The 26,188-nt window shown below is 43.7% G+C and overlaps 1 protein-coding gene across 2 annotated transcripts in view; it reads right to left on the bottom strand.

Annotated features, from left to right (window-relative positions):
• Window positions 1-26,188, bottom strand: part of NEGR1 (neuronal growth regulator 1) — a 434,548-nt gene that overhangs the window by 145,916 nt on the left and 262,444 nt on the right. For both annotated transcript variants that reach the window (XM_033151809.1, XM_033151810.1), the window contains exon 3: window positions 8,736-8,861. In XM_033151809.1, the coding sequence (XP_033007700.1) occupies window positions 8,736-8,861 (126 nt within the window). The remainder of the gene's footprint in view (window positions 1-8,735; window positions 8,862-26,188) is intronic.

Raw genomic sequence — 26,188 nt, 5'->3', positions numbered from 1 at the left:
TAACAGTGCCCCCAACATATTTCTTTTTAAAAGGCAAGTGGGTTCTGGGTGGGTTGGTTTAGAGTGGAAAGTGGGGAGAGAACATTCAGTCATTTCCCTACCCAGCAGATTTCTTTTCCCTTCCAAATGTTCCTATTATACTTTTTGCAGTAACAGAGTCTTGAATTTTTTTTCTTAGGAGACTGGGCAAACATCTCTATAATGCCTTAGGGAGTAGGTATCCTGCCGTAGGACAGGGGACCAAACTCAGTAGCCTGCTGTGCCCTTTTTCTAGGCTTTAACTGTTTCCATGAGTTTTCGTGGGATTATACTTATTCAGGCTGCAGATTGAGGGTAGCATATTGGAACACTCACCCAAAACTTCCCTGTTAACCTAGCTCTCAACATGCAGGGCCATTTTTACTGAAAAGGATCCAGATATGCATTCTAAAACTGTACATTCCAGGAACTCCTAAATATTTGAACCAGACTTTATTGGTTCAGCACCATCTGGCATTAACAAGTGTTTAACTTGCATTCATTTCCGCTGATTATTCCCAGTGGCTGATTACTAGAGAACATTTTTCTTCTTTAGAACATTCATGCTTTAACCAATCATTCAGAATGCAAAAGGGGTGGCCACGACTGGGAAGGATCCAGAGTTCCTCCTTGTGGATATTTTCTGCACAATCCTAATTGATTTTGTTATCCAAAGGTAATTTTTGTTGTTGTTTCAATTTACCTAAGTAGTCCCAATTCTCATGCAATGTAGATAAATAGAAGTTTTTTTATGAAGACATCATTCATCAAAGGATGCTATCTCATGGAAGTAAACTATTCATATCTAATCTCTTGATCCAATGAGTTGGCAACATTCATCAGCAGCATCACCCGTTTACTCAGAAGGAAGTCCCAGTGTGTTAAATGGGGCTTACTTTCTAGTAAGTGTGTTTAGGATTGAAGAAAAGACTCAAGTTACTTGCCTTGATACAGTGGTACCCCGCAAGACGAATGCCTCGCAAGACGAAAAACTCGCAAGACGAAAGAGTTTTTCGTTTTTCGAGCTGCTTCGCAAGACGAATTTCCCTATGGGCTTGCTTCGCAAGACGAAATCGTCTTGCAAGTTTGTTTCTTTTTCGTAAAACCGTTAATACCCAGGGTGCATTGCTTGAAGAGGTGCAGTTGCGACTTGACTTCAAGGAGCAACTCATAGCACGAGGTCTGGGAGCCTTTTTGGAGGTTTTTGAGGACTTTGGCGATTTTTCAAGCTTTTTGAGAACTTCTTTTGCAGCCATTTGGTAAGTTAAACTTTTAAAACTTTTTTTGTGGTTTTTGGATTTTGGATTGGGGTGTTTGGGATTCTAGGACTTGGTGTTGGGGAGGGGTTTGCAAGGATCTGGAAGCTTGGGTGTGTTTTTTTTTGAATTTTTCTGCTTTTTTGCAACCATTTTTTAAGTTAAACTTTTAAAACTTTTTTTGTGGTTTTTGGATTTTGGATTGGGGTGTTTGGGATTCTAGGACTTGGTGTTGGGGAGGGGTTTGCAAGGATCTGGAAGCTTGGGTGGTTTTTTTTGAATTTTTCTGCTTTTTTGCAACCTTTTTTTAAGTTAAACTTTTAAAACTTTTTTTGTGGTTTTTGGATTTTGGATTGGGGTGTTTGGGATTCTAGGACTTGGTGTTGGGGAGGGGTTTGCAAGGATCTGGAAGCTTGGGTGTTTTTTTTTGAATTTTTCTGCTTTTTTGCAACCATTTTTTAAGTTAAACTTTTAAAACTTTTTTTGTGGTTTTTGGATTTTGGATTGGGGTGTTTGGGATTCTAGGACTTGGTGTTGCGGAGGGGTTTGCAAGGATCTGGAAGCTTGGTTTTGTTTTTCTGCATTTTTTTGGTTTTTCTTGTGACCATTGGGGCACTCTGCTGTTGTTAAAAAAATGGTTTTTGGCTTTGGATTTCTGTGTGGTGGGTGGCTGGGGGGTCAGGGAAATGTGGGGAAGGGGTGTGCAAGGATCTGGAAGCTTGGTTTTGTTTTTCTGCATTTTTTTGGTTTTTCCTGTGACCATTGGGGCACTCTGCTGTTGTTAAAAATGGTTTTGGCTTTGGATTTCTGTGTGGTGGGTGGCTGGGGGGTCAGGGAAATGTGGGGAAGGGGTGTGCAAGGATCTGGAAGCTTGGTTTTGTTTTTCTGCATTTTTTTGGTCGTTCCTGTGACCATTGGGGCACTCTGCTGTTGTTAAAAAAATGGTTTTGGCTTTGGATTTCTGTGTGGTGGGTGGCTGGGGGGTCAGGGAAATGTGGGGAAGGGGTGTGCAAGGATCTGGAAGCTTGGTTTTGTTTTTCTGCATTTTTTTGGTTTTTCCTGTGACCATTGGGGCACTCTGCTGTTGTTAAAAAATGGTTTTGGCTTTGGATTTCTGTGTGGTGGGTGGCTGGGGGGTCAGGGAAATGTGGGGAAGGGGTGTGCAAGGATCTGGAAGCTTGGTTTTGTTTTTCTGCATTTTTTTGGTTTTTCCTGTGACCATTGGGGCACTCTGCTGTTGTTAAAAAAATGGTTTTGGCTTTGGATTTCTGTGTGGTGGGTGGCTGGGGGGTCAGGGAAATGTGGGGAAGGGGTGTGCAAGGATCTGGAAGCTTGGTTTTGTTTTTCTGCATTTTTTTGGTTTTTCTTGTGACCATTGGGGCACTCTGCTGTTGTTAAAAAAATGGTTTTTGGCTTTGGATTTCTGTGTGGTGGGTGGCTGGGGGGTCAGGGAAATGTGGGGAAGGGGTGTGCAAAGATCTGGAAGCTTGGTTTTGTTTTTCTGCATTTTTTTGGTCGTTCCTGTGACCATTGGGGCACTCTGCTGTTGTTAAAAAATGGTTTTGGCTTTGGATTTCTGTGTGGTGGGTGGCTGGGGGGTCAGGGAAATGTGGGGAAGGGGTGTGCAAGGATCTGGAAGCTTGGTTTTGTTTTTCTGCATTTTTTTGGTTTTTCCTGTGACCATTGGGGCACTCTGCTGTTGTTAAAAAAATGGTTTTGGCTTTGGATTTCTGTGTGGTGGGTGGCTGGGGGGTCAGGGAAATGTGGGGAAGGGGTGTGCAAGGATCTGGAAGCTTGGTTTTGTTTTTCTGCATTTTTTTGGTTTTTCCTGTGACCATTGGGGCACTCTGCTGTTGTTAAAAAAAATGGTTTTGGCTTTGGATTTCTGTGTGGTGGGTGGCTGGGGGGTCAGGGAAATGTGGGGAAGGGGTGTGCAAGGATCTGGAAGCTTGGTTTTGTTTTTCTGCATTTTTTTGGTTGCTCCTGTGACCATTGGGGCACTCTGCTGTTGTTAAAAAAATGGTTTTGGCTTTGGATTTCTGTGTGGTGGGTGGCTGGGGAGTCATGGAAATGTTTTTGAAGGTTTGGTGTGTTTTCTTGGATTTCTTTGCAGTTGGTCTGCAGACATTGGGGGACGGTGCTGTTTATAAAAACTGCAGCCTTTTGGTAAGTTAGACTTTAAAGCATTTTTTGGGTTTTCTTTTGGGGTGGGTGGTTGGGTTTGGAGTGTAGCAGTAGGGGGTGGAAGGTTCTGGGAGGTGAGGTTTGGTGCTTTCTTTTGAATTTTTTGGCAGTTGGTGTTGCTCTGCAACCATTGGTTGACTCTGCAACATTTTTTGGGTTTTCTTTTGGGGGGTGGGGGGGTTGGGATTGTAGCAGTAGGGGGTGGAAGGTTCTGGGAGGTGAGGTTTGGTGCTTTCTTTTGAATTTTTTGGCAGTTGGTGTTGCTCTGCAACCATTGGTTGACTCTGCAACATTTTTTGGGTTTTCTTTTGGGGGGGTGGGGGGGTTGGGATTGTAGCAGTAGGGGGTAGTAAGGGGTTTGCAAAGTTTTGGAAGGTTTGGTGTGTTCTTTTGAATGTTTTGGCAGTTGGGGTCAGCATTCATTGGGGGACTGAGCTGTTTTTTAAAGCTGCAACCATTGGGTAAGTTAAACTTTTAGAACTTTTTTTTGTTTTTTTTGGGGGGGGGGTGGGTGGGTTGGGATTGTAGCAGTAGGGGGTGGAAGGTTCTGGGAGGTTTTGTGCTTTCTTTTGAATTTTTTGGCAGTTGGAATTGCTCTGCAACCATTGGGTGACACTGCTGTTTTTACCAAAAAAAAATTGTTTTTCTTTTGGGGAGGGGGGTGGTGGATTGTGAGTCTAGGAGTAGGGGGTGGGAAGGTTCTGGGAGGTTTGGTGCTTTCTTTTGAATCTGAAGCACTGATTTTTTTTTTTTTTTGGGTTTGCGAAGGTAGGAGCTGTGCTGCCATGGGGCCCAAGAAGACTGCTGCTGCAGAGTCTGGCGAGAGGAAGAAGGAGAAGGTGACGCTGGAAATGAAGAAGGAGATCATCCGGAAGCACGACGGTGGAATGCGTGTGACAGACCTCGCCAGGGAGTACGGGAGGAATCCATCGACCATTGGGACCATCCTGAAGATGAGGGAGAAGATCCTTGCGACTGATGTAGCCAAGGGAGTCACCAGGATTGTGAAGAACCGCCCAGCTGTTCTGGAGGAGGTCGAGAAGTTGCTGCTCATCTGGTTAGAAGAGAAGCAGCGTGCAGGGGACACAGTGACTGAGGCCGTCATTTGTGAGAAGGCCAAGGCCTTGCACGCAGACCTCGTCCGGCAACAGCCAGGAACCTCAGGCGAGCCAGAAGTCTTCAAGGCAAGCAGAGGCTGGTTTGACCGGTTCAAGACAAGATCTGGAATCCACAGCGTGGTCAGACATGGAGAGGCTGCCAGTTCCGATGTTCCTGCGGCTGAAGACTTTGCAGCGGAGTTCCTGGAGGTTGTGACGACGGAGGGCTACCTTCCACAGCAGGTCTTCAACTGCGACGAGACCGGGCTGTTTTGGAAGAGGATGCCCAAAAGGACTTTCATCACTCAGGAGGAGGCCAAGTTGCCTGGCCACAAGCCCATGAAGGACCGTCTGACCCTGCTCTTCTGTGCCAACGCAAGCGGTGACCTGAAGATCAAGCCCCTGCTGGTGTACCACTCGGAGAACCCACGGGCCTTCAAGAAACACAAAGTCGACAAGGAGCAGCTGAGTGTCATGTGGCGATCCAACAGTAAGGCTTGGGTCACACGTGTGCTGTTTGTGGAGTGGGTCAATCTTGCTTTTGGCCCTGCTGTCAAACAGTACCTGCTGGACAACGACCTGCCACTGAAGGCTTTGCTTCTGATGGACAATGCTCCTGCTCATCCTAAAGGCCTTGAGGAGGACTTGTTGGAGGAGTTCAGCTTCATAAACATCATGTTCCTGCCGCCTAACACCACGCCACTGCTCCAGCCGATGGATCAGCAGCTCATCGCCAATTTCAAAAAACTCTACACCAAGGAGCTTTTCAGGCGATGCTTCGAAGTGACTGATTGCACCAACATCACCCTGCGGGAATTCTGGAAGGACCACTTTGACATCGTCACCTGCTTGAAGATGATCACCACGGCCTGGGACGGGATCACCCAGAGAAATTTGAATTGCGCTTGGCGCAGCCTGTGGCCAGACTGTGTGGCACCAAGTGACTCTGATGCACCAGAGTCAACAGTGGTGCAGGACATTGTTTCCTTGGGGAGGACCATGGGCCTGGAGGTCACCGAGGAGGACGTCAGCGAGCTGGTGGAGGAGCACGACCACGAGCTGACCACCCAGGAGCTGGTTGAACTGCAGGCACAGGCTGCGCAGGAGCAGGCCTCGCTGGAAGAGGAGGAAGCAACTGAGGAACGGCTGTCCTCCAAAGAACTGAGGGACATCTGCCAGAAGTGGAAAGATGTGCAGGCTTTTGCACAGCGGCACCACCCTGACAAGGACCTGACACGTGACCTTGCGAACAATTTTGACACAAGGGTCATGTCGTCTTTCAGGGAAGTGCTGAAAAGGCGGATGAAGCAGCAGACCATGGACAAGTTCTTCAGCAAGAAGCAAAGAGTAGAAGAGGAACCTTCTTCGAGTTGTCCCCCAGACTCTTAGAAAATGTATGTACTGTACAGTGTATACTTTGGTGATTTTTAAATGCTTTTCTGACATGTTTAGAAACTTAATTTATTGTTCCTTCAATTTTTGAAATGCTCCTTAAAGTATGTGTGACTTTAAAGAGCACTTAATAAACTCTTTTTGTACCAAATTTGGCGTTGTTTGGACTTTTTTTGACCATAGGAACGCATTAATTGATTTTCAATGCATTCCTATGGGAAACCGTGCTTCGCAAGACGAAAAATTCGCAAGACGAAAAAACTCGCAGAACGAATTAATTTCGTCTTGCGGGGCACCACTGTATATCTTATGAAAGAGCAGTTTGTAAATATTTCAATATATAAATAAATCCTGTGATGATTTAATCAGAAATTCAGCTGAGGGAGGACGTTCCAAATTTCTCTTTGCACTGAAATTGCAAGGTGGCAGCAAGGTTCTGCTAATGTCATTTTCACAATGCAACTCAAGGCCCCGTGTCGCCTTTTAGGAGAGTTCACGTCCTAGGCTCCCACTTTGAAGACTCCCCAAGGTTCCCAACACAATTTTGTTTGACATTTAGTTAAAGACCACCTTTATGAAGTAACTGATTTTTCTACTCCCTTGGTGGTCACTTAAAAAGATTTAATTGTTGCTCTTTTAAAGGTCACTATTAGTAATTCTTTCAAGCCCTCCACTATAAAGCAAAGTGCTGCTTAGCCTTTCTTTTAGGCATGCTATGATGTGGCTCCAGCGCCTACATCCATATGAGGTTGATTTACTATCTAAATATTGTCTAACTACAGGAATAAGCTCTTAAACCCAACACAAACTCTCCTCCTTGAAGTCGCAGTTGGTGGCCATTTTGTCCATGCTATTCATCTAACACAGAGATGGCCAATGTGGTGCTCTCCAATAACATTCATTCATGGCTGATGACTACAGTCCATCAGCACTGACTACCCCTGATCTAGCGTTACCAACATGCATGGCACTCTGTACAGCAAGAACAAAAAGAGGAGAAAGGAAGGCAGGCCTAAGAAGTCACCATCCTGAGATGATTAGTTGTTAAGGGGGAGGAAGGGAAAAGAGGCAGAGTAAAAGAATGTAGAGGAGAAAGGAATCTAGAAGAAAGGGAAGCAAAGGATGCAAATGAAACTGAGCAGAACCTGCGGCTCTTTGGACTACAACTCCCATCACCCCCAGCCACTTCACCCAAAGAAAGGGATATGAAAAGCTGTAATCCATCAACATCTCCAATTTACTTCTCTAGTCCAATTTTCCTCCAAGGAGCTCAGTAAAGCCCCCCCCCTTTTAATTTGCCACAAACCTTCCCTGTCAGGTAAGTTGGGTTGAATTATTGAACAACTGGACCAAGGTCACACAGTAGGGTTCAGGGCTGAGTAAAGCCTATAGCCCTCTCTCTGCCTGAGCCTATCCCCTGCCCAACTCCCACTGTGGGAATGGAGGAGAAACAATCACTACTCACTCACTCCCTTTGGGGCCCTTCTAGGGTCACCTAATTCTCATGGTGGGATGGCAAAGATAGCATCGTGATGAGCAGCCTCCACCTGCCCCTGCACACTCTAGGCCTCTCTTTCTCTATTAGCCTTGGTGCCTCCTGCACTTATGTGCATCTCCAAGATCACATATCCACCCTATCCGCCTTGAATTCCATACAACATGCAAGTCTCATGGGAAAGGGTTGCAGCCTTGTGGTGGTGGAGGATCTGGTTTCCATGCAGAAGATACAAGGCTTGATCTCTGGCATGGCTAGGTAGGGGGGAGGAGCTTCCTGCCTGAAATTTTGGAGATCCACTGGCAGACAGCGTAGACAGGAGTTTCCCAAACTCAGGTCTCCAACTGTTTTCGAACTACAGTCCCCATCATCCCTGACCACTGGTCCTGCTAGCTAGGAATGATGGGTCTCCAGCTGTTTTTGAACTACAACTCCCAAGTTTGGGAAACCCTAGTGTAGACAATACTGAGCTAGATGGACCAATGGTCTGAATTAGCATAGGGCAGCTTCCCATGTTCCTATGAGACAAGGGAGTACATCTCCATTGTTCTGGCAATGGAGCTGCAATTCCACACCATGCTGCTTCTGGCAGGAAGGCAAAATTGTGTTTCCATCAACTGAGCAGAAATCCCCACTTGCAGTTTCCCTGCCACCTCCTTTGAGGCTGTTAACCCAGCTTATTGCACCACCCCCATTGTCTGGAATCTGCATTCTCTCTTGCACAGGAAAGCAAGAGAAGAAAACATCAGGGGGGAGTCTTTTAAATAGTTAAATAGCCATGTGTGTTGTGTGCCTGTGTAGGGTGGAGCATGAACAGATAAAAGCTAGAAACTAACTTCAGATCTCTTGCCTGAGGCACTCAAACATGGGGAGAAAGCTTGAAAATGTACAGTTTCCCCCTTTCTCATTAACCAGTTTCACCTTTCCACAGGGCACTGATTTTGGCAGGAACTCAAAGCCAGAAACTTTCTGTTAACAATGAAATGAAATGAAACAAACAAAACAAAATACACATGCACACACATATGTAACATTTTAAAGCTAATAGCTACTCTGACTGCTGTCATTTATATCATGGGACTTTAGCCTCCAGTATGATCCAATTAGTGATTTAAATCAAATTCTGTAACATATTTCAAATTTTCTAACCAATTTCTAGGTTCCTGAACAACCTGGCACTTGGAATTAATATTAGACTTGCATGTAACTTAAAACAGCCGCAACAACAACCCAAACCACACACAAGCACACGGAAACCCCATGCACATCAAATTGAGTGGATTTTGAGCATACCTGATGGAGAGATATGTCTCCAAGAAATGGAAGGGTCTGGTTTCCCTGTAGCCAAGCAGGCCAGTGTGACGTTACTTCCTTCATTCACCACAATGTCATTTGAGATATGACTTATCTTTGGAGAAACTGAAACGACACAATAAAACACAGTTAAAGCTTTCCTGAATCTGGGAAACCACTAGAGATGTCATCAAAGACGCAATATTGAAATTGTTAGAATCCAGCTTCATCCCAAACAAGAGTCACCCTTGCTCCGCAATGCACTGTGCAAGGGTAAGTTTATATGCCCTTTTTCTATAGGGAAATATCTCTACAAAGTAGCACCTCTGCATAAACACAGGAACATGTTTCCTTGATAGTTATTAGCTGATACAACATTCAGGCTGCAATTATAAACACACTTACCAGGAAGCAAGTCCCACTGAACTCAACAAGGAATGCTTATGTACATGGCACTGAATTTTGGAGCATCACTATAAAAAACCTAGTAGGTTAATATTCCATTTATATTTCATCTTTCTTCACCCATTATATCATTGCAACAACCCTGGGAGATAAGAACATATGAGAAAGGCTCAGACCAATGGCTTATCTTGTCCAGCATTCTATCCTTACAGTAGCCAACCAGATTCCTGTAGGAAGCCAAGAAGCTGAACCTGACTGCTATAGCACCCTCTGTCGTGTTTGCCATTGACTAGTATTCAGAGGAACATTTCTCCTTACACTGAAGGTAATATATAATCTTCATGACAAGAAGCCTAGCTTAGGTCAGCACTGGATTTAGGGTAGTGCTGGTGGTTTCCCCAAACAGGGCGCCAAGCCGAGGGAGTGCAAAATGATGATGATGATGGTAATAATAATAATAATAATAATAATAATAATAATAATAATATCTAAATTTATACATTCTTAATTGCAGTTATTTGGCTTGTTATACTATGTATCTTTCCACCATCAAACTCCAGAACTAGGTTTACAATAGTAAAAACAATACTACAAACAAAAGTCCTAAATCTAATTCCAATTCATTTAAAATAAAACAATCCAACACAATAAATCACACCAAGAACAACATAGGCAACAACATCATCTTCACAGACCTGCTAATCTGGGAAAGCTTTGGCTTGTTACAGGAAGACTGCAAAGGAGCTCATCCCTTTGATTTCTTGAGGATGAGCATGAACACTTCATAAAGCGGTGCCCCTGTCAAGAAGGCCTTGTTCCTTGCAAATTAAAATTGTGGCAGTCATGTTCTTTGCAGACCTCCACAATTAAACAGGCCCTCAGTCTTACCCAAGTAATTGATATTAAACTGTTTGGAGAGATTTGTAGGCAGTGCTGTGCAACTGTATTTATTTGCAATAAACCCTCCTGCACCAATCATTCTAGGTTTAGTGCACTCCTTGAGAAGAGATATTACTATGCGGACCAATTTATGAAACATTGTGTTTTTTTGGGAACCCAAATGTCAGTTCCAACCGATGAACCAGGACTGGAAACTCCTGAATCTGAACAGCTTTGTCCCCTCTCTCCTGGCTTCAGCACTCTGCTTCCCCCAGCCTCTTGTTTAGTCTCTTTGGAGAACTCAGTTCTGCAGCAAAACCTTTCCTGAGCCACTTAGCCTCTCCTTAATTGCTCTTCTACTGCTGCCTGAGTTATTCCCACTGTACCTGCATTACTCACTTATTAATCCCCCACGAATATCCCCAGCCCTTTGGTTTTTCCATCAGATTGCAAACCCTCTAGATAGGAGTGTATGTGTGATATCTTGTACAATGTTGAAGTGAATAATGAGAAACTCACTTGCCCCCCACAATTACACTCATGTCAGAATGACTCATAATATACCGAAACAAAATAGAAATTTCTTTCCAGTAGCACCTTAGAGACCAACTGAGTTTGTTCTTGGTATGAGCTTTCGTGTGCATGCACACTTCTTCAGATACCATGCACACGAAAGCTCATACCAAGAACAAACTCAGTTGGTCTCTAAGGTGCTACTGGAAAGAATTTCCTATTTTGTTTCGACTATGGCAGACCAACATGGCTACCCACCTGTACTCATAATATACCGGTAAGTCAAGTGATTTTGTTGTTTTCCAGTAAGCAAAAACCTAAAAAAAAAAAAAAAACTGGCAAAGTACCTAGAAATGATCATTATATGTCAGTAGCACCTGCTCCAGATACTACCTCTTGCTACTTATGGGTACTAGTCTTTCTTGCATGACTCAGAAATATTCTGGTTCTGCATGCTCACATTCACATGGAGTTTGAATGGAAACTAGGTATCACGAAAACAGTCACATTGCGGTGACAGGTTTCTGTCCCTTATCAGGCAACTCAGTATCAGGAAGGATTGTGTACCTCTTAAGCCACATTCACGCCATATATTTAAAGCACTATGGTGCTACTTTAAACAGTCATGGCTCCCCCCCCAAAAAAAAACAATTCTGAAAGCTGCAGTTTGTTCCCCTTGTGAAGAGGGAATGGTTGTTAAACCACTTTGGGAACTGTAGCTTGGGGAGGGGAATCGGGTTTCCCTAACAACTCTCTGCATCCTTAATGAATTACAGCTCCCATAATTCTTTGGGGAAAGACATATCTGTTTTAAGTGATATCATAGTACTTTAGATTAATGGTGTGAATGTAGCATCAGAGCATTGCTGTGGGTTATAAAGAGGTGTTGCACTGAGAGAGAGAAAGGGGGGGGGAAGCTGGGTGAAAATCTTCATTTACAGTACTTTGATATTTTAAATAATATTTACAGGATAAAAAGATACTATTTTTTTAAATAGAATTTGTATACAGATTAATCACAAAAACCCCTAAGAGTTTAAAACACATTTTAAACTCTTACTTAAAATTCTAAGGAACATGCCTTAGAATTACTCTTACTCAAACAAGCTTGCCACCCAAGAGGTGAAGAAGCCATGATGATACGAAGGGCTAAAGTATAAAAAAATCTGAAATTTTTATTTGAACTGACTGTAATAGTTATACCCTTAAACTCACAGGCTTTACTGGTAAAAACGTTGAAAATGTCTTTCGTAAGCACTTAATTGATTTATTTAAGTTACAGCTTATTATAAATGTGCTTCGTTTTCATGTCTCTTCCTGGAGTACAATGATAACCTGTTTGAACTTTAGAAATATTCCTTTCTTGTCTCTTGAGCTATCACTTTTATTATTTGCATACCCTCCAACATTCCTCAGATGAAACATTTTCACTCCCCCCCACAACTGACCCTCATTGACACCCCAGTTTTGCCCGTCTTCTTCCACAGAGCATGTCCTTCAGAAGAAAGGCAAGGACACACATGCCTTCCACCATCTGGAGGAAACCCCTTAATCCCAGTTTTATTTTATTATCTGGGACACACACACACACACACACACACACACACACACACAGCAATAAATATATTTTAGAAAGGGGCAAGATTAGACACAGACACACAAAGCATTTTTTTAAAAAATCAAGACTCCTTGTGCTCCACTTAGCTCCCCCTTTCTCCCTGCCCAGGGCACCTCTGCCCTCTCCCTACCTTGGTGGCTGAAGCTTCTCATCCTCCTCACCTGCTCTCCAGCAGTCACTACAAGCTGCCCAAGAGAGGATTCTGGCAGCAGTGGCCCTGGAGAGGCCCTGGAATGCTCCCTTGCTTTTGCTGCTGCTCAGAACAAGCGCCGCCGGCTCATCCTCTTTCCTGAGCTTGGCAGCAGTGGTGCAGGCAGGAAAAATAAGATCATTCCAGGATCAAATCAGAAGCCAAGATGAGTTTCATATTTCCAGAACTGTCCCTGGAAAATCAGGACACTAGGATAGTATGTATTTACATGTCAGCATTACCTAAGCAATGAATTTCTACGAACAAGACACCTGACTACAGGATATGCTTGAGTCCCCACTCATGTAACTGCTATGAAACTTCAATAATATTTTCACTAGGTGTTCTTTGTGGCATGTTAGCAAGCAATATTAGCTTACACAAATCCCTTTCTGTTACTTGCCTTAAAGACCTTTCTTTCCTATATTGGGGGATAGCAATGAAGCAGAGATACTGTGGATGAACAACTTTCTTAACCATGTTGGAAGATACTGATTGGAAATCACTAAGCTAGGTCACAGGTAAAAGGTACACATTGCCTTGAGAGGATACAGCACAAATCAAAATGATTTCAGTTCATATTCTCATTTCCCCTCTTATTATTTCAACAAGATTGTAGGCAACAATCCAGTCCTGAGGCAAAGATATTGAGCAGATTGTTTATGCAGCAAAAACTTACAAGATTCATTTAAACTAAGTGACACGAAGCATTAGGCACCAGAACAGAGACTTATGGGATCACACTATCAACCAGAACTACATCTCCACCTTGTATATTTTAATCTGAGTCAAAAACTTATGTGGGGCCTTGTAATGCCTTGTTTATGATGATCAAAGAACATCAGAAGCTTTAGCAAGCCTTGCTGGCATTTCTAGTGGGTGTTTAATCATAGCAGTTGTGGTTGGTATTTTAGCAATTGTAACAGGAGCCTCTAATCCTTATTACGTAACTCGCAGCTTTGAAGTTTAGCAGTCTGTCCTCACATCAATCAGGAACTGCCCGTTTGTCTTTTTCACCTATCGTTTTATGAATTCTAGAGTTGGAAATGCCTCCCCCGAAATCTCAAGGGGATGACAAGATTAAAACTCAAATTGTTAGTAATCATGTTTTGGCGTGGTTCTGATGCTTTGCATGTACATGCAGGGGATAACAAAGCAAAACAAAAGCCCTGTAATGATATGTATTGGGTCGCACTGGTCAAACAGCTCTATAAAAATTACATAGTGGCAGAATCGATAAAAAATAATTCCGACTAGCTCTCCTCACAAGAGCTGCTGCAAGACTGCACGGACGAACACCAATCAATTTGAGGCAGACTTCCAGGACGGAGGGAGCGCATGGAATGTTTATTGAACCTGGCCTAGGGACATCACATGCCTACTATTGCATCTTTGAAAAGCAACTCTTCAGCCTTTTCTTTTCTTTTTCTTTTCTAGGTATATAAAAAGCAACTCTGCTTCTCACTAGCTAGGAGGGGAATCGCTCCAGATTGTTTCCAAGATATGGGAGGCAGTTTAAAAACAAAAAGAAAAAGAAACACTTCCTGTTTATTTCTTACAATACAAATTATTTTCATGTGGGCACAATTTCAGCTATTGATTTTCCCCGAGGAGACTTAACATTTCCAGTGCAGCATAACAGTGGATGACACAGTAAACACTCAAGAGGAATCATGCTGTGGGCAACATCACTTTGGAGCCTCTAGCAGCCCAGAGTTTAGATGGTTTCCAGGTTCAGGCAGGCAATCAGAGCTTTCAGCATGCAGAAATGTGGGCTATGTCTTATTTTCTTTACTGCCCTTACTCTACGCTTTCCAACACAATGCAATATCTATGTTTCTTCTTCCTCTTTCTTCTTTTTAAAATTTGTAAACTGCCCTTCACTTGAAGATCTCAGGGCATTCACAACATAAAAAATACAAAATGAGAACATAAAATACATAACAAAAACAAACCAATAACCACCCTCCCACAAATACATTCAAAAGGCAATAGAATGTGAAGCAGCCCAAGGCCTGGTTACAGAGAAACGTTTTCACTTTGCACCTAAAGATACATAATGAAGGTTGCAGGCCAGCCTCCCTGGGGACCGCATGCCACAAGCAGGGAGCTATCACAGCAAATACCCATTCTCGTGTTGCCACCCTCTGGACCTCTCATGTTAGAGGCACATGGAGAAGGGCCTCACATGACAGACCCTCCAAGTGTCCCTATTTTCCAGAAGGCCACTTCCACATCAGCAGGAGGTGGATTTGTGGGCATCATGACCTGATTGATTGGTAGATTATTCCTGCGCCTCCCACAGGCCGACCAATCTGGTCGGCCTGGGGGGGCGTGTCTTAGTCCCTTTAAACTAGCGACAGGTGGTGGGAAGCTCGCCCTCTTCGTCCTGCTTCCCCCAGCTGGTTAGGTTCACCCATCCACCTGCCCTTAGATTTAGCTTCGACCTTGCTATGGATTCGGTTGGTCGCCTTGGTTGGCCGGGGGGCCTGGTAGGACTTTTTTCCCAATTGGACTAGCCAAATGGGTTTGTTCACCTACCTCGTAGCAATTGTCAAAACTCTTGGTTTAGCATTGGAAAATTTCCATATGAAGTGGGGAGGGGAGGTAGCGTCATCAAGTGCCCCTCAATGGAAGGGTATTCCGTTAAAGGATTCCGGGGGCATGGCCCTGTCCGAAGTCCGGGGATCTGAGGACCTAAGGCATGCCCCTAACGGTGATCACAGGGGGAATTCCGGGCAATGTTCATCACTGGGGTTCCTTACTGGTGGTTAACCCTTCACTGACTTCCAACACACGGGTTGGGGTCGGATATAGCTTATTGGGTCCAATGCCTAAGCCAATACCGCTCAACATCCGTAACCAATAAAGTTGTGGCCTTTATGCCCATTAAAATTTGCATAACATGTCTGTGTCATTAATTCCTCTGGGAGGGGAGGGACATTGCCATGCAAACAGTCCCAGTTTTACAAAAGCCACCCGGGTTTCTGATTTTATCCCAGAATGTCCCACTTTCCCTTAGGTTGTCCCTATTTTCATTAAAGAAATGTTTGAAGGTATGGAGTTATCTGACCCCTGAACCCTCTGAAGGCAGCACTTTAGAGCAAAGTTTTCTTAATGTTTAATGATGTATTATGTTATTATATATATTGAAAGCCACCCAGAGCGGCAGTGGCAACCTTGTCAGATGGATGGGGTCTAAATAGTAAAATAAATAGTAAAATTATTATTACATTGGTACCTTGGGTTACAGACGCTTCAGGTTACAGATGCTTCAGGTTACAGTCTCCGCTAACCCAGAAATAGTACCTTGGGTTAAGAACTTTGCTTCAGGATGAGAACAGAAATTGTGCGGCAGCAGTGGGAGGCCCCATTAGCTAAACTGGTACCTCAGGTTAAGAACAGATTCAGGTTAAGAATGGACCTCCGGAATGAGTTAAGTTCTTAACCCAAGGTACCACTGTAAAATTATTATTATAGGACACCCCTCTTTTTATTGGAGAAATGTTGGAGGGTATGACATGATGGTCGTAGGGTCAAGGTTGGTTCAGATGGAGAGAGGTGGTCCTTGAGGTATGGCCGTCCTGAGCCATTTAAGGCTTTATGGATCAAAACCAGCACTTTGAATTGGGCCAAGAAACTAATTGGCAGCCAGTGCAGTCAGGCCAGGATTGGTGTGATATGATCAAATCGTCTTGCCCCAGTGAGCAACCTCGCTGCCAAATTCTGCACCGGCTGAAGTTTCTGAACTGTCTTCAGAGGCAGCCCCACGTATAACATGCCGGGGGGGGGGGAGGAACTGCAAGGGATCCCCAAGAAGCAGCCATTCCAAAGGCCATAAAGAAGAGACGCTATTTTGGAAGCGCTGACTGCATTTGTATAAAGGAAGCTCTGTGCTGTAGCTTTGATTGAGACACAATATCTGTTTATTGTACAGCTGTGATTCTAATCAAACAGTGTTGGCAGTGACTGCCTTGGAAGGCCACAGAGCAGCTCATCCACAAATGGGTGAAAAGCAAGCTGTATCCATTTGCACACAGCCAGTGGGTTCTGCTCCAGGCAATTGGGACAGTGTCTCTGTTTTGAGTGATGGAAATTTTGAATTTATTATACTTTGTGACATACTTTGTGAGCAAGCATCAGCATGGATAGACTTTTTTTTAAAATGAAAATAATTGGGTTTAGAGCACCAGAGGTTATACAACCGCACAGCAGATTGACAGTCAACAGGTACAGTGTTTGGACTGTGCACCTGCTGATTTTCTGCCTGTTAGGCAGCAGCTATTTTTATTTTATTTATTTTATAAGGCACAGGGAAGAAGAAAAAAAACAAAAGGAAGTTGGCAATCCTGGTCAAATGAATCAACCTGGATCGGGTGATCTTCATCTGAGGCCTTTCTTCATGTGCCTCCTCTGTCCAGAGAGTGGACCTTTTTTGTGGTGGCTCCCCACTTGTGGGATGCTCACCCCAGGGAAGCTTGCCTGACACCTTCATTACATATCTTTAGGCACCAGGCAAAAACTTTTTCTTCTTCTCCTAGGCCTTTGGCTATACCTCTAAGGGTCCATTCCCATATTAGCTTTACAGCGTGCTTTCCAGGGGAGGCAATGCTAGTAGTGGAAGCAGCAGCAGCTAGAGCAAAGATTGGAACCTGTGGTCCCCCAGATACTGTTGGATTACAACTCCTGTCAATTCCAGCCAGAATGGCAAGTGGGCAGCGAAGATGTGAGTTGGAGTCTAGCAGCATCTGGATGGCCACAGGTTCTCCCATCCCTAAGCCAGAGTTTGTGCTTCACCCACATAGCCCAGAACGTCTGACATTGCTTTTGCAGTGTGGGAAGGAACTGGTCTGCAGAAGCTCCCAGACTGCTGAGGTCTATAAACTCCTTGAGATGGAGAACTGCAAAGTGCCCTGCATACTCATGGCACTATATGAATTATGGTAAAGGATGGAAAAAAGTCTCTTAGTCAAGCAGCTGGGTTTATAATGATAAGGAGATAGCAGTCCAGAGACTTGAGCTGCCTGAAGAATACAGAAATTGGCCATCCCTGGCAGAACTCCAGAAATGCAGACAGAGAAAATGAAAACATGCGTTTGGCATGTGAGTACGGGATGAAGCAGATGATGCGAGGCAAATGTTTTGTAAGCGATGCAAATCAAAACTGCTGAAAATATAATTGGAATATCATACAGACGGTGCAGCCACATCCTTGGATTCTATGTTTGCTTTTTAGCTAGTCTTATTTCTATTAGACATAACTTTATTAGTTCCCTGTCTCTGAACAAATGCACATTCGGATACAAAACACAAACATTATTAAAAAGGTAATAGATACACACCCATTGTAGGCCAACAAACACCTGCGACTGAAGTCAGGTGGACTGGTACAAATCCCTGCATGAATTTTGCATGCCACTCAGACAGTAGGTTGTATCCAAGACTAGTTCTACCAAGGGGTTTATCTATACTTACTTTACCTCTGTGCTTTTCAGGCATGGCCTGAACTTTAAAGCTCTGGGTCCAAACACACCTTTTTTGTGTGTGCTCCAGAGGTTTCCCCGCAAAAAAACACACTATTATTTACCCCTGCAGCATAGCAAATGGCAATCTGCAGAAAACCTTATTGGACTTTTGTTGCACTTCTGCTTTAAAGAGTGGGTTTCCACAGGGAAAGCTTTGGGGAGAAAAAAGAGCAGTCGGACATGGAGCTCCAGGCCTGTGGCTGGAAAGCACAGGGCCAAAGGTAAGTGCGGATAAGTCCTCTAATTTCTATTAAAGTGGGCATGACTAACTTAGATTCATTAGTTTGAATTGGTGTGCTCTGACTAGAATACAATCCAGAACTGGTAACAGAAGCTTCCTTGTCTCTTTCTATTGCTAATGAACCCTCATTGTCACTAACAATTTCCCATAGGGAGGGAAAGGCCCCATTACCTGCGAATGACATGCTCTAAACCTAACCATTATCGGAGGTTAATGTATTATATTCTGTGAAGGAACCCAACCCTCCAGTTTATAGCAAGAGTTAAGATGCTTAAAACTTCACTCATGGACCAAAACCACATGGGTACAGATGGGGGATGCCAAAGCAACAGCCACCCCCATTTGTTAAAATGTACAAGCAGAGCAGAGAAAGCTTGAAAGCCTGACACAATTATGGTAGGGATGGATAGATGGGTAAATGAGTCTGTTTCCAGTCTGTATCACATGCATGTGTTCAGTACACCCAAAAGTCTGCTCTATCCCATTTCCAAAGTAGTCTGTAAATAAACATTTGAATTTAAGTACATCTTTATACATGTAATTTTACAGTGCAAAACTGTTATCCATGTCTGCACAGAACTAATTCTTCTTGACTTCAGTGGACCTTATTCCTAGGTGTATAGGACTGAAGACCCGCACACACCATTTTAAAAGCATTTCGATTCTATGAGCTTGTGACTGCAACTGAACATTCAGAAGCATGGAAGGCAGGGAACAACCGAGACCCAATCTGCGTATTAGTTCAGGAACAAATGTACTGATTTAATCTTGGTTTCTATCTGACACACATTGCATAATTTGCCTTAAGATTACTCTTATTTAAAACGGCAAGTTTGAAACCTTATAACGCTATGGATTTTCATTAAACAAATGAAAAAAGCCCCCTACAACACACCCACAAAATTTTAGCACACCCAAAACATGCTAAAGATAAACTTATTTTATGTTTTGGATGCTTGGGGTGGGGTGGGGAACAGTTGCAAGCAACTAATGTGATCCCCTGTAGTTGGAAGCTAAAACAGTGTAGTACATCTACTTTTCCATGGACACCCCCCCCCCCCTATAACCTCCAAGAATTGCGCAAATTATATCATTCACCACACAGGGTCTCCATACAAAATTCCATACTGATCAGACAAAGAGTCTTGATTTTACAATGAATAGAATTTACAGGCTTTGTAGAATTTTAGGGGGAAATGGAGCAATTGTGGTCACTTTATAGACTAAGAATTCTGGAGCTGGTTGCCTTTGACCACACATTTACACAGAATGTTCAGAATAAAATGCCGAGTCCATAATTCTTTCTTCCCCCATACTCCCAAGAACATTCCTGATTCCCTCCCCCCTTCCTACATTACAGCAGCAAAATCCAATATATGTATAGCTTACTAAAACAGTGGAAGTAAGCACAAAGCCTTTAGTATGCGTGTATGTGTATGTTTGTGTGTATGTGTATGTGTATGTGTAGGTAAAGGACCCCTGGACAGTTAAGTCCAGTCAAAGGCAACTATGGTGTGCAGCGCTCATCTCGCTTTTCAGGCCGAAGGAGCCAGCATTTGTCCACAGACAGCTTTCTGAGTCATGTGGCCAGCATGACTAAATCGCTTCTGGCACAACGGGACATTGTGACGAATGCCAGAGAGCACAGAAACACCGTTTACCTTCCTGCTGCAGTGGTACCTATTTATCTGCTTGCTCTGGTATGCTTTTGAACTGCTAGGTTGGCAGAAGCTGCGACAGAGCAATGGGAGCTCTACCCATTCAAACTGCCGACCTTCCGATTGGCAAGCCCAAGAGGCTCACTGGTTTAAACCACAGCGCCACCTGCTCCCTGATGTATATGTATATGTATATGTACATATGTATATGTGTGTGTGTGTGTTGAAGGCAAATTAGGTGGCTTTAAAAGGGAAAGGAGGTGAATAGGTAGGTCTAAAAATTCTCAGCACCATTAATAAACTACATCTCCCATAATTCTTTAGGGGAAGCCATGACTGTTTAAAGTGGTATCGTGGTGCTTTAAATGTGTGGTGTGAATGGAGCCACAGTGTCATTCCATGGAGAAGTGCCAGTAGGAAAGGTATGGCTGTTTTTGTAACCATTCCAAGGGCTGTAGAAGAGGTCACAATGAGTGTTCCCCCACATCAAATGGGGTGCGCCTTTTTGCGTGGTCGCGAGTAGCCCCATTGGATCACAGGTGCAGCTCCTGGTAGTTGGTCTTGGCATCGCCTTCCCCAGGTTGGGATACCTGTGGACTCCACCTACTCTAGCAGCCGCCCAATCCCGGCTGGGGAGGTGTTGCGGGGGGATTGGCCAGGTAGAAGGAGGGATTATACAGTACACACAATAGAACTTGAGTCATACCTGGGAAGCGGCCGTTGGATTCAGAGCTTCCCCACCCTCCACTCCCTCAATTGACGCTTACTTTGCAGGTTGAACCACTTTTTTCCACAGCCACACAGCCACACAGGCGCTGCTATGACAAGGTCACTGTTAAAGGGCCGGAAAGGACTTTCCCTGCATTAGCAGGTTTCGCCTTTCCCACAGCAATTCGTCACAACTTTGGCAGTTGCAGGCCTTGGGCGGAATCCTTTAGTCATCTACAAGATTGGGGGGGGCATGGCGATAACAAGGTTCCTGTTAAAGGGGTCTCAGGGGGAGGCATTGACCATACGCCCAGGGTCGTCACTGCCCCCCCTTCCAGCGGCGGTGAACATAGGGGGGGCGGGCTATCTGCTTGAACATATGTTCTCCACACTAGCCCACTCCCCACTCATGCTGGATAACCCTGAAGTTACCCAGAACCCCAGCTGGGGGGCTGGGAAGGATAAACGCCCAATGCCTGAGCCAAGGTCTTCCTACATCTGAATATTAATAAAGTTGTGGCCAATTTAATCCCATAGAGCGTTGTCACGTGTCATTATTTCCCTCAGGGGCTGCCCCGGGGTTCGGGGGACTCCGTCTGGCCGTGCAAAAAGAGGAAAGATAGTCACTTTGTTAATAAGGTAATTCACTTCCCTCTTCAAAGATCTTCACCCCATTCTGACCAACAACCTATTCGAATAATGTGCGGAAAACAATACTCAGGCCTTGATTTGCTTCCCGCATCCATTTTTATTTTATTTTTTAGGGAAAAAATCACTTAAAAGTGAGGGTTATATTAGATTTGTGCCTAAGGATGATTAAGCCTCCCTCAATTCTCCCTTTTTCATTTTTAAATTAGCAGAAAGAACCTTTGTAAGTAGTTTGGGTGTCAGAAAGAAGCTGAAAGAAAAATATCCGGCTTTTCAATTTCCTAGAACAGCCAAGTATAATATTACTCTGCCTTGCAGTTTGAAATGAGTTTGTACATTTTCCCCAAAATAGAAACGTATTTCAAAATATGTCACAATCTAACCCTCAAAGGCAATAATCCACTCTTAACACAGTTCATTTAATGACCTCACAGGGCTTGCATACGTTGCAAAGCATCCTCAAGATTAGAAACATCCAGAAGTATTATTTCCACATAAAAGGATAATTTATTAACCAGATTCCCCATGTAGATCCCTGAAATGAATCCATTACTCTAATTCACTCTGTAAAAAATCTATTCTGTGGCAAAGGAAAAAAAAAAAACCTGAACAGCTGTGACCTATATAGCCCCAAATGAACCAAACTAAATCAATTTGACTTTAAAAAAAAATAAAAAATAAAAATAAAATAACCAAAACCCCTCTCATCTTTCAATAAAAAACCCTGTAAGTTAATAATAATTAAAATTGGGGAAACAAATAGTCAAAATGCAGATTTTTGAAGGACAGCTCTTTATCCTCAACAGTTGCTTCTTATTAAGTAATCCTTTAAGACCCAAAGACATGATGCTGTATTATCTGCAATGAATTACTGATGAATGAGCTTTTCCCTACAAGCCCGTGAATAAAATCTATGATAGGAATAAGAGGTTGGGAGGCCAACTCCCATCTCTTGTGGGGGCCCAATTTGTGCCAGCGCCTTCTGTCAAGAGTTTGGGTGTAACCTTCGACGCCTCTCTTTCCATGGAGGCACAGGTTGCAGCCACAGCAAAGGTGGCATTTTTCCATCTCTGCCGTATTAAGCAGTTGGCCCCCTACCTCTCTCGCCCTGATCTGCCACAGTGATCCATGCGACGGTCACCTCCAGACTTGATTATTGTAACTTGCTCTACGCGGGGCTGCCCCTAAAGCTGACCCAGAAACTCCAGCGGGTGCAGAATGCCGTGGCGAGGCTCCTTACCGGGTCTTTGCCGCGGGACCACATTCATCCAGTGCTTTACCAGCTGCACTGGCTCCCGGTGGAGTACAGGGTCAGGTTTAAGGTGCTGGTTTTGACCTTTAAAGCCCTATGCGGCTTAGGACCCTCGTACTTAAGGGACCGCCTCTCCTGGTATGTCCCATGTAGGACCTTAAGGTCTTCAAATAATAATCTTTTGGAGGTCCCAAGCAACAAAGATGCTAGGTTGGCCTCAACTAGGGCCAGGGCCTTCTCAATATTGGCCCCGACTTGGTGGAACAGCCTATCACAAGAGACCAGGGCCCTGCGGGATTTGGCATCTTTCCGCAGGGCCTGCAAGACGGAGCTGTTCCACCTGGCCTTTGGGTTGGTTTCTGTTTAATATTTATGTTTCATCTTTTATTGGTGGGTTATTTTGAAATTGAGACCTGCAGTTTTAATTGAATTTTTAAATTTGTATTTTAATCTGTTATTTTAAATTGATCGTGTTTATGTTTTTTTTTTTTTGCTGTGATTTTAATTGATGTTAGCCGCTCTGAGCCCGGTTTTTTGGCTGGGAAGGGCGGGGTATAAATAAAATTATTATTATTATTATTATTATTATTATTATTATTATTATTATTATTATTATTTAAGAGTTGATTTTATTCACGAATTAGCTGAGAGTTTGGGTTTTTTTAAAGCAGTATTTTATTTCCTAGGCTATTGCAGTATTTCTGTTTTTGTAGGCATCACAAATGCCACCACCTTTCAAAATTTGCCTGGCAGAACTGTGGGTTGAAGCTAACAGCATCCTTCTATGTGCAGAGTAGCCTTTGATCCAGCGGACCTCTCTGTGGAAGGAAGAATGAAGGCCTGGAGGGGGAAGGGGGAATTTGGGGAAATAATTTCCCCTTCTTTTATTAGCAGAGGCCTGGATAAAAGACTCTTCCATGAACAGGACTCCTCTTTCAGTTCATGGAAGGGCACCAATGGATCCAGTCTCACACCTACAACTTTCAAAGAGGCAGGGGAACAAGTGAGGACAGTGGTTGCGTTGCAAGTGCAGATTGCAGATACAAATAATGAAACGGGCAGAATTGGATTTCTTGATCCAGTACAAAAATCTTACAAATGGCTGCACGCCTTTTCATTTTCCTCATTGTTCACAGGTTCAGAGACAGCTATGTTAATTCTAGCTAGCCAAGCATTTGGAGCATCATGTTTTGCCACCTTGCAGAATCCAAGTTAAGGGATTTTCAGAAACCCACAGTGTTTTATGAGTTAATGTGCACCCCAGTTTGAGTGGCAGATATCTCGTGGGAGGCGGGACATTCCGTTCTTTAAAAGGAGGGAGCAGCCGTTAGAGAGGGAGAGGGGTGACTGGAAGAAGGAGGGTGTGGGGCCAGGATAGTGGTGGGTAGGTTAGGATAGGTTGAAGATGTGTATATGATGCTGAAAGAAAGAGTTTACACTGTTATGAAACTAAGCTTATAAACGATTGCATTACTGAAACCGTTATGTTCTGAAAGGAATAAAGACTTGTTATTGTTGAGCTAAGAAAGTATCGTCGATTATTTGGTCCAGCGAGTTATGTATGCTCATGAGGAGGTGAACTCAGGGAAAGGACAAAACTGACCTGCAGGGTGATAGTTTGTGTCTTGGAGTTCCCTCAGCAGGGGCTAGCGGGCGGAAACCTTGGTATTGCCACAGAGTTGCTAAGAGGGCTTAGCTAACTGATATAGTGAGGGATCTAATGAAAGAGAGACCCCGAACTGTAGGCAAAGAAGAGTTTAACCCCTGAAGCCCAGAGCAGAGGATATAACCGGCCACGGCCGATGGACAGGAAAACTCCCGTTACTAAGAGATTCCCAGATTATAAATAAAAGGGGATTGACATCACAGACAGACCTCAGAGGGACAGGTGGGGTGGATTGAAATTTGAGCCAGAACACCTGATTAGAAATTCACTTAGTAACAAGGGGAGAGTGTGAAGAAGAGGTTCGTTGCAGCATCCAATATTCTAGCCCAAATTCACAGTATGAAATGCATGTGCAAGGCTGAGAGCCAATGTGGTGTAGTGATTAGGTGGTTGGATTAAGACCTGAGAGGCCAGGGTTCAATCCCCACTTAAGCCATGAAGCTGAATTCGGACTAGCCACCATCTCACAGCCAAACCTACCTCCCAGGGCTATAGTGAGGATAAAACGAGGAAGCAGAGAACTATCTTCATCTTGAGCTACTTGGAGGAAAGGTAGGAGATAAATGTAATAATAAATAAAAATTCATTTTCACTTTCTTTAATGTAGGGATTAATGAAAATAAATGAGATCAAAGGGTATTTAATCTTTGTGAGACACCATTTTATAATGAGAGAGAAAATGACTCACTCATGTGTAACTGATCTTTCAGAAGCTTAATTCCTACAGTATCCTGTTGTATGCCTATAGGTTCTTCTCATTGGAATTTGCCTACCTATCAATGAAGGCAAGAGCATGCCAAATGCAGAATTCAAAGCCTGACGGTCAGCTTGCCACAACACTACTTAATGTGCTCAAATGTCAAAAATACTTGAAATCATTCAACAGCAACAGTGGAGATGTCCTAAGGCAGCATTGGGGTGTGTCTGTGGGGGGGGGGGAGTACGAAGTACACTAGATGAACAGCAAGCACAACGTCACGGGAATGGCATAGAGGGGGAAAGGTCAGGCTTTTGTAAGATTCAGATTTGGCTTTAACAAGCGCAAAATGTGTGCGCTTCACAAAACACCAAACAAGCCTGAAAAGGGAACTCTCAGTAGCCTCGAGCAAGAGCATACTCTGAGCACCCTTTACTCTTCAGGAGCAGGAGTTCCTTTATATAGCTGGAACTGCAAACCAACTCTCTTTCTTTATTTCTTACCCAAACAGGATAGCAAGGAAGGGAAGATCCAAGGTGTTCGTACAATGGGCCTAACCATTTCATGGTGTGTCTGAGAGCTGCACTCAATTCTGTAGAGAGCAGACCACTAACAGCACAGCTGTGATCTGCACAGCATGCTCATTATTCCCAATGCATAGCAGCGTGGAAGTATTTCCCTGCGTCTTCATACAATATTTACTCCTTGTTGTGCTACTTTCAAAAGGTCACATTGCCTTCTCTCAGACCCAGGAGCAAACAACTTGTTCCAATCCCCATGACACTCTTCCTTTGCACTGGCCAGCATTTTGGTCTGGCCAGTTCAGGAAGACCCAGGTTAAAAGTAAAACCAGACAAAGTCCTAATACAGATAAGGGGATCCACAGGGCTCAAAACTGCTTTGCATCTATCTGCCATAGCCCTATGCGATAAGTGCAAATGGGCTCCTCTTTCACTGGCACACTGTGATACTTTATTTAAATAGCTGGTTTTTAGCTGCATGATGGAAATATAGACATTCTACCAAAGCAAGCCTACGATCAAAATTGAGTAATAACACAGCTCCCTTAATGAGCATCATCAGTGTGCTTGGGGTTATTCAGTGCAAGCAGGAGGACATGGATCTTTGCCAGAAAGGGTATGAATTCCAAATTAAAAAAAGAGCACAGAATGTTCAGATAGCTGAGGATGGAAAAGTCGGTATGGAAGATTTTGAGAAGATCCTCAGGGTAGGATATGGTTTAATTAAAAGGATTTGCAGAAAATCTATACTTCTAAACGGTTTGAATAGAGTGGAAGGAAATAGTGGATAATATCATGAGAAAATTATCAAAGAGCCATTGGTGTGAGCTGACTTTTAAACCACAATAAGAATTTGGAATTTAGTGTGAAAGGCAAGAAGATGTCACCCAAATGGAGCATGTTTCTGAATCACTAGGCAGTGTGCTTTCTAC

The sequence above is a fragment of the Lacerta agilis genome, chromosome 6 (genome assembly GCF_009819535.1).
Source record: "Lacerta agilis isolate rLacAgi1 chromosome 6, rLacAgi1.pri, whole genome shotgun sequence".
NCBI lineage: Eukaryota > Metazoa > Chordata > Lepidosauria > Squamata > Lacertidae > Lacerta > Lacerta agilis.
This window is presented reverse-complemented; position numbering and strand designations above follow the sequence as displayed.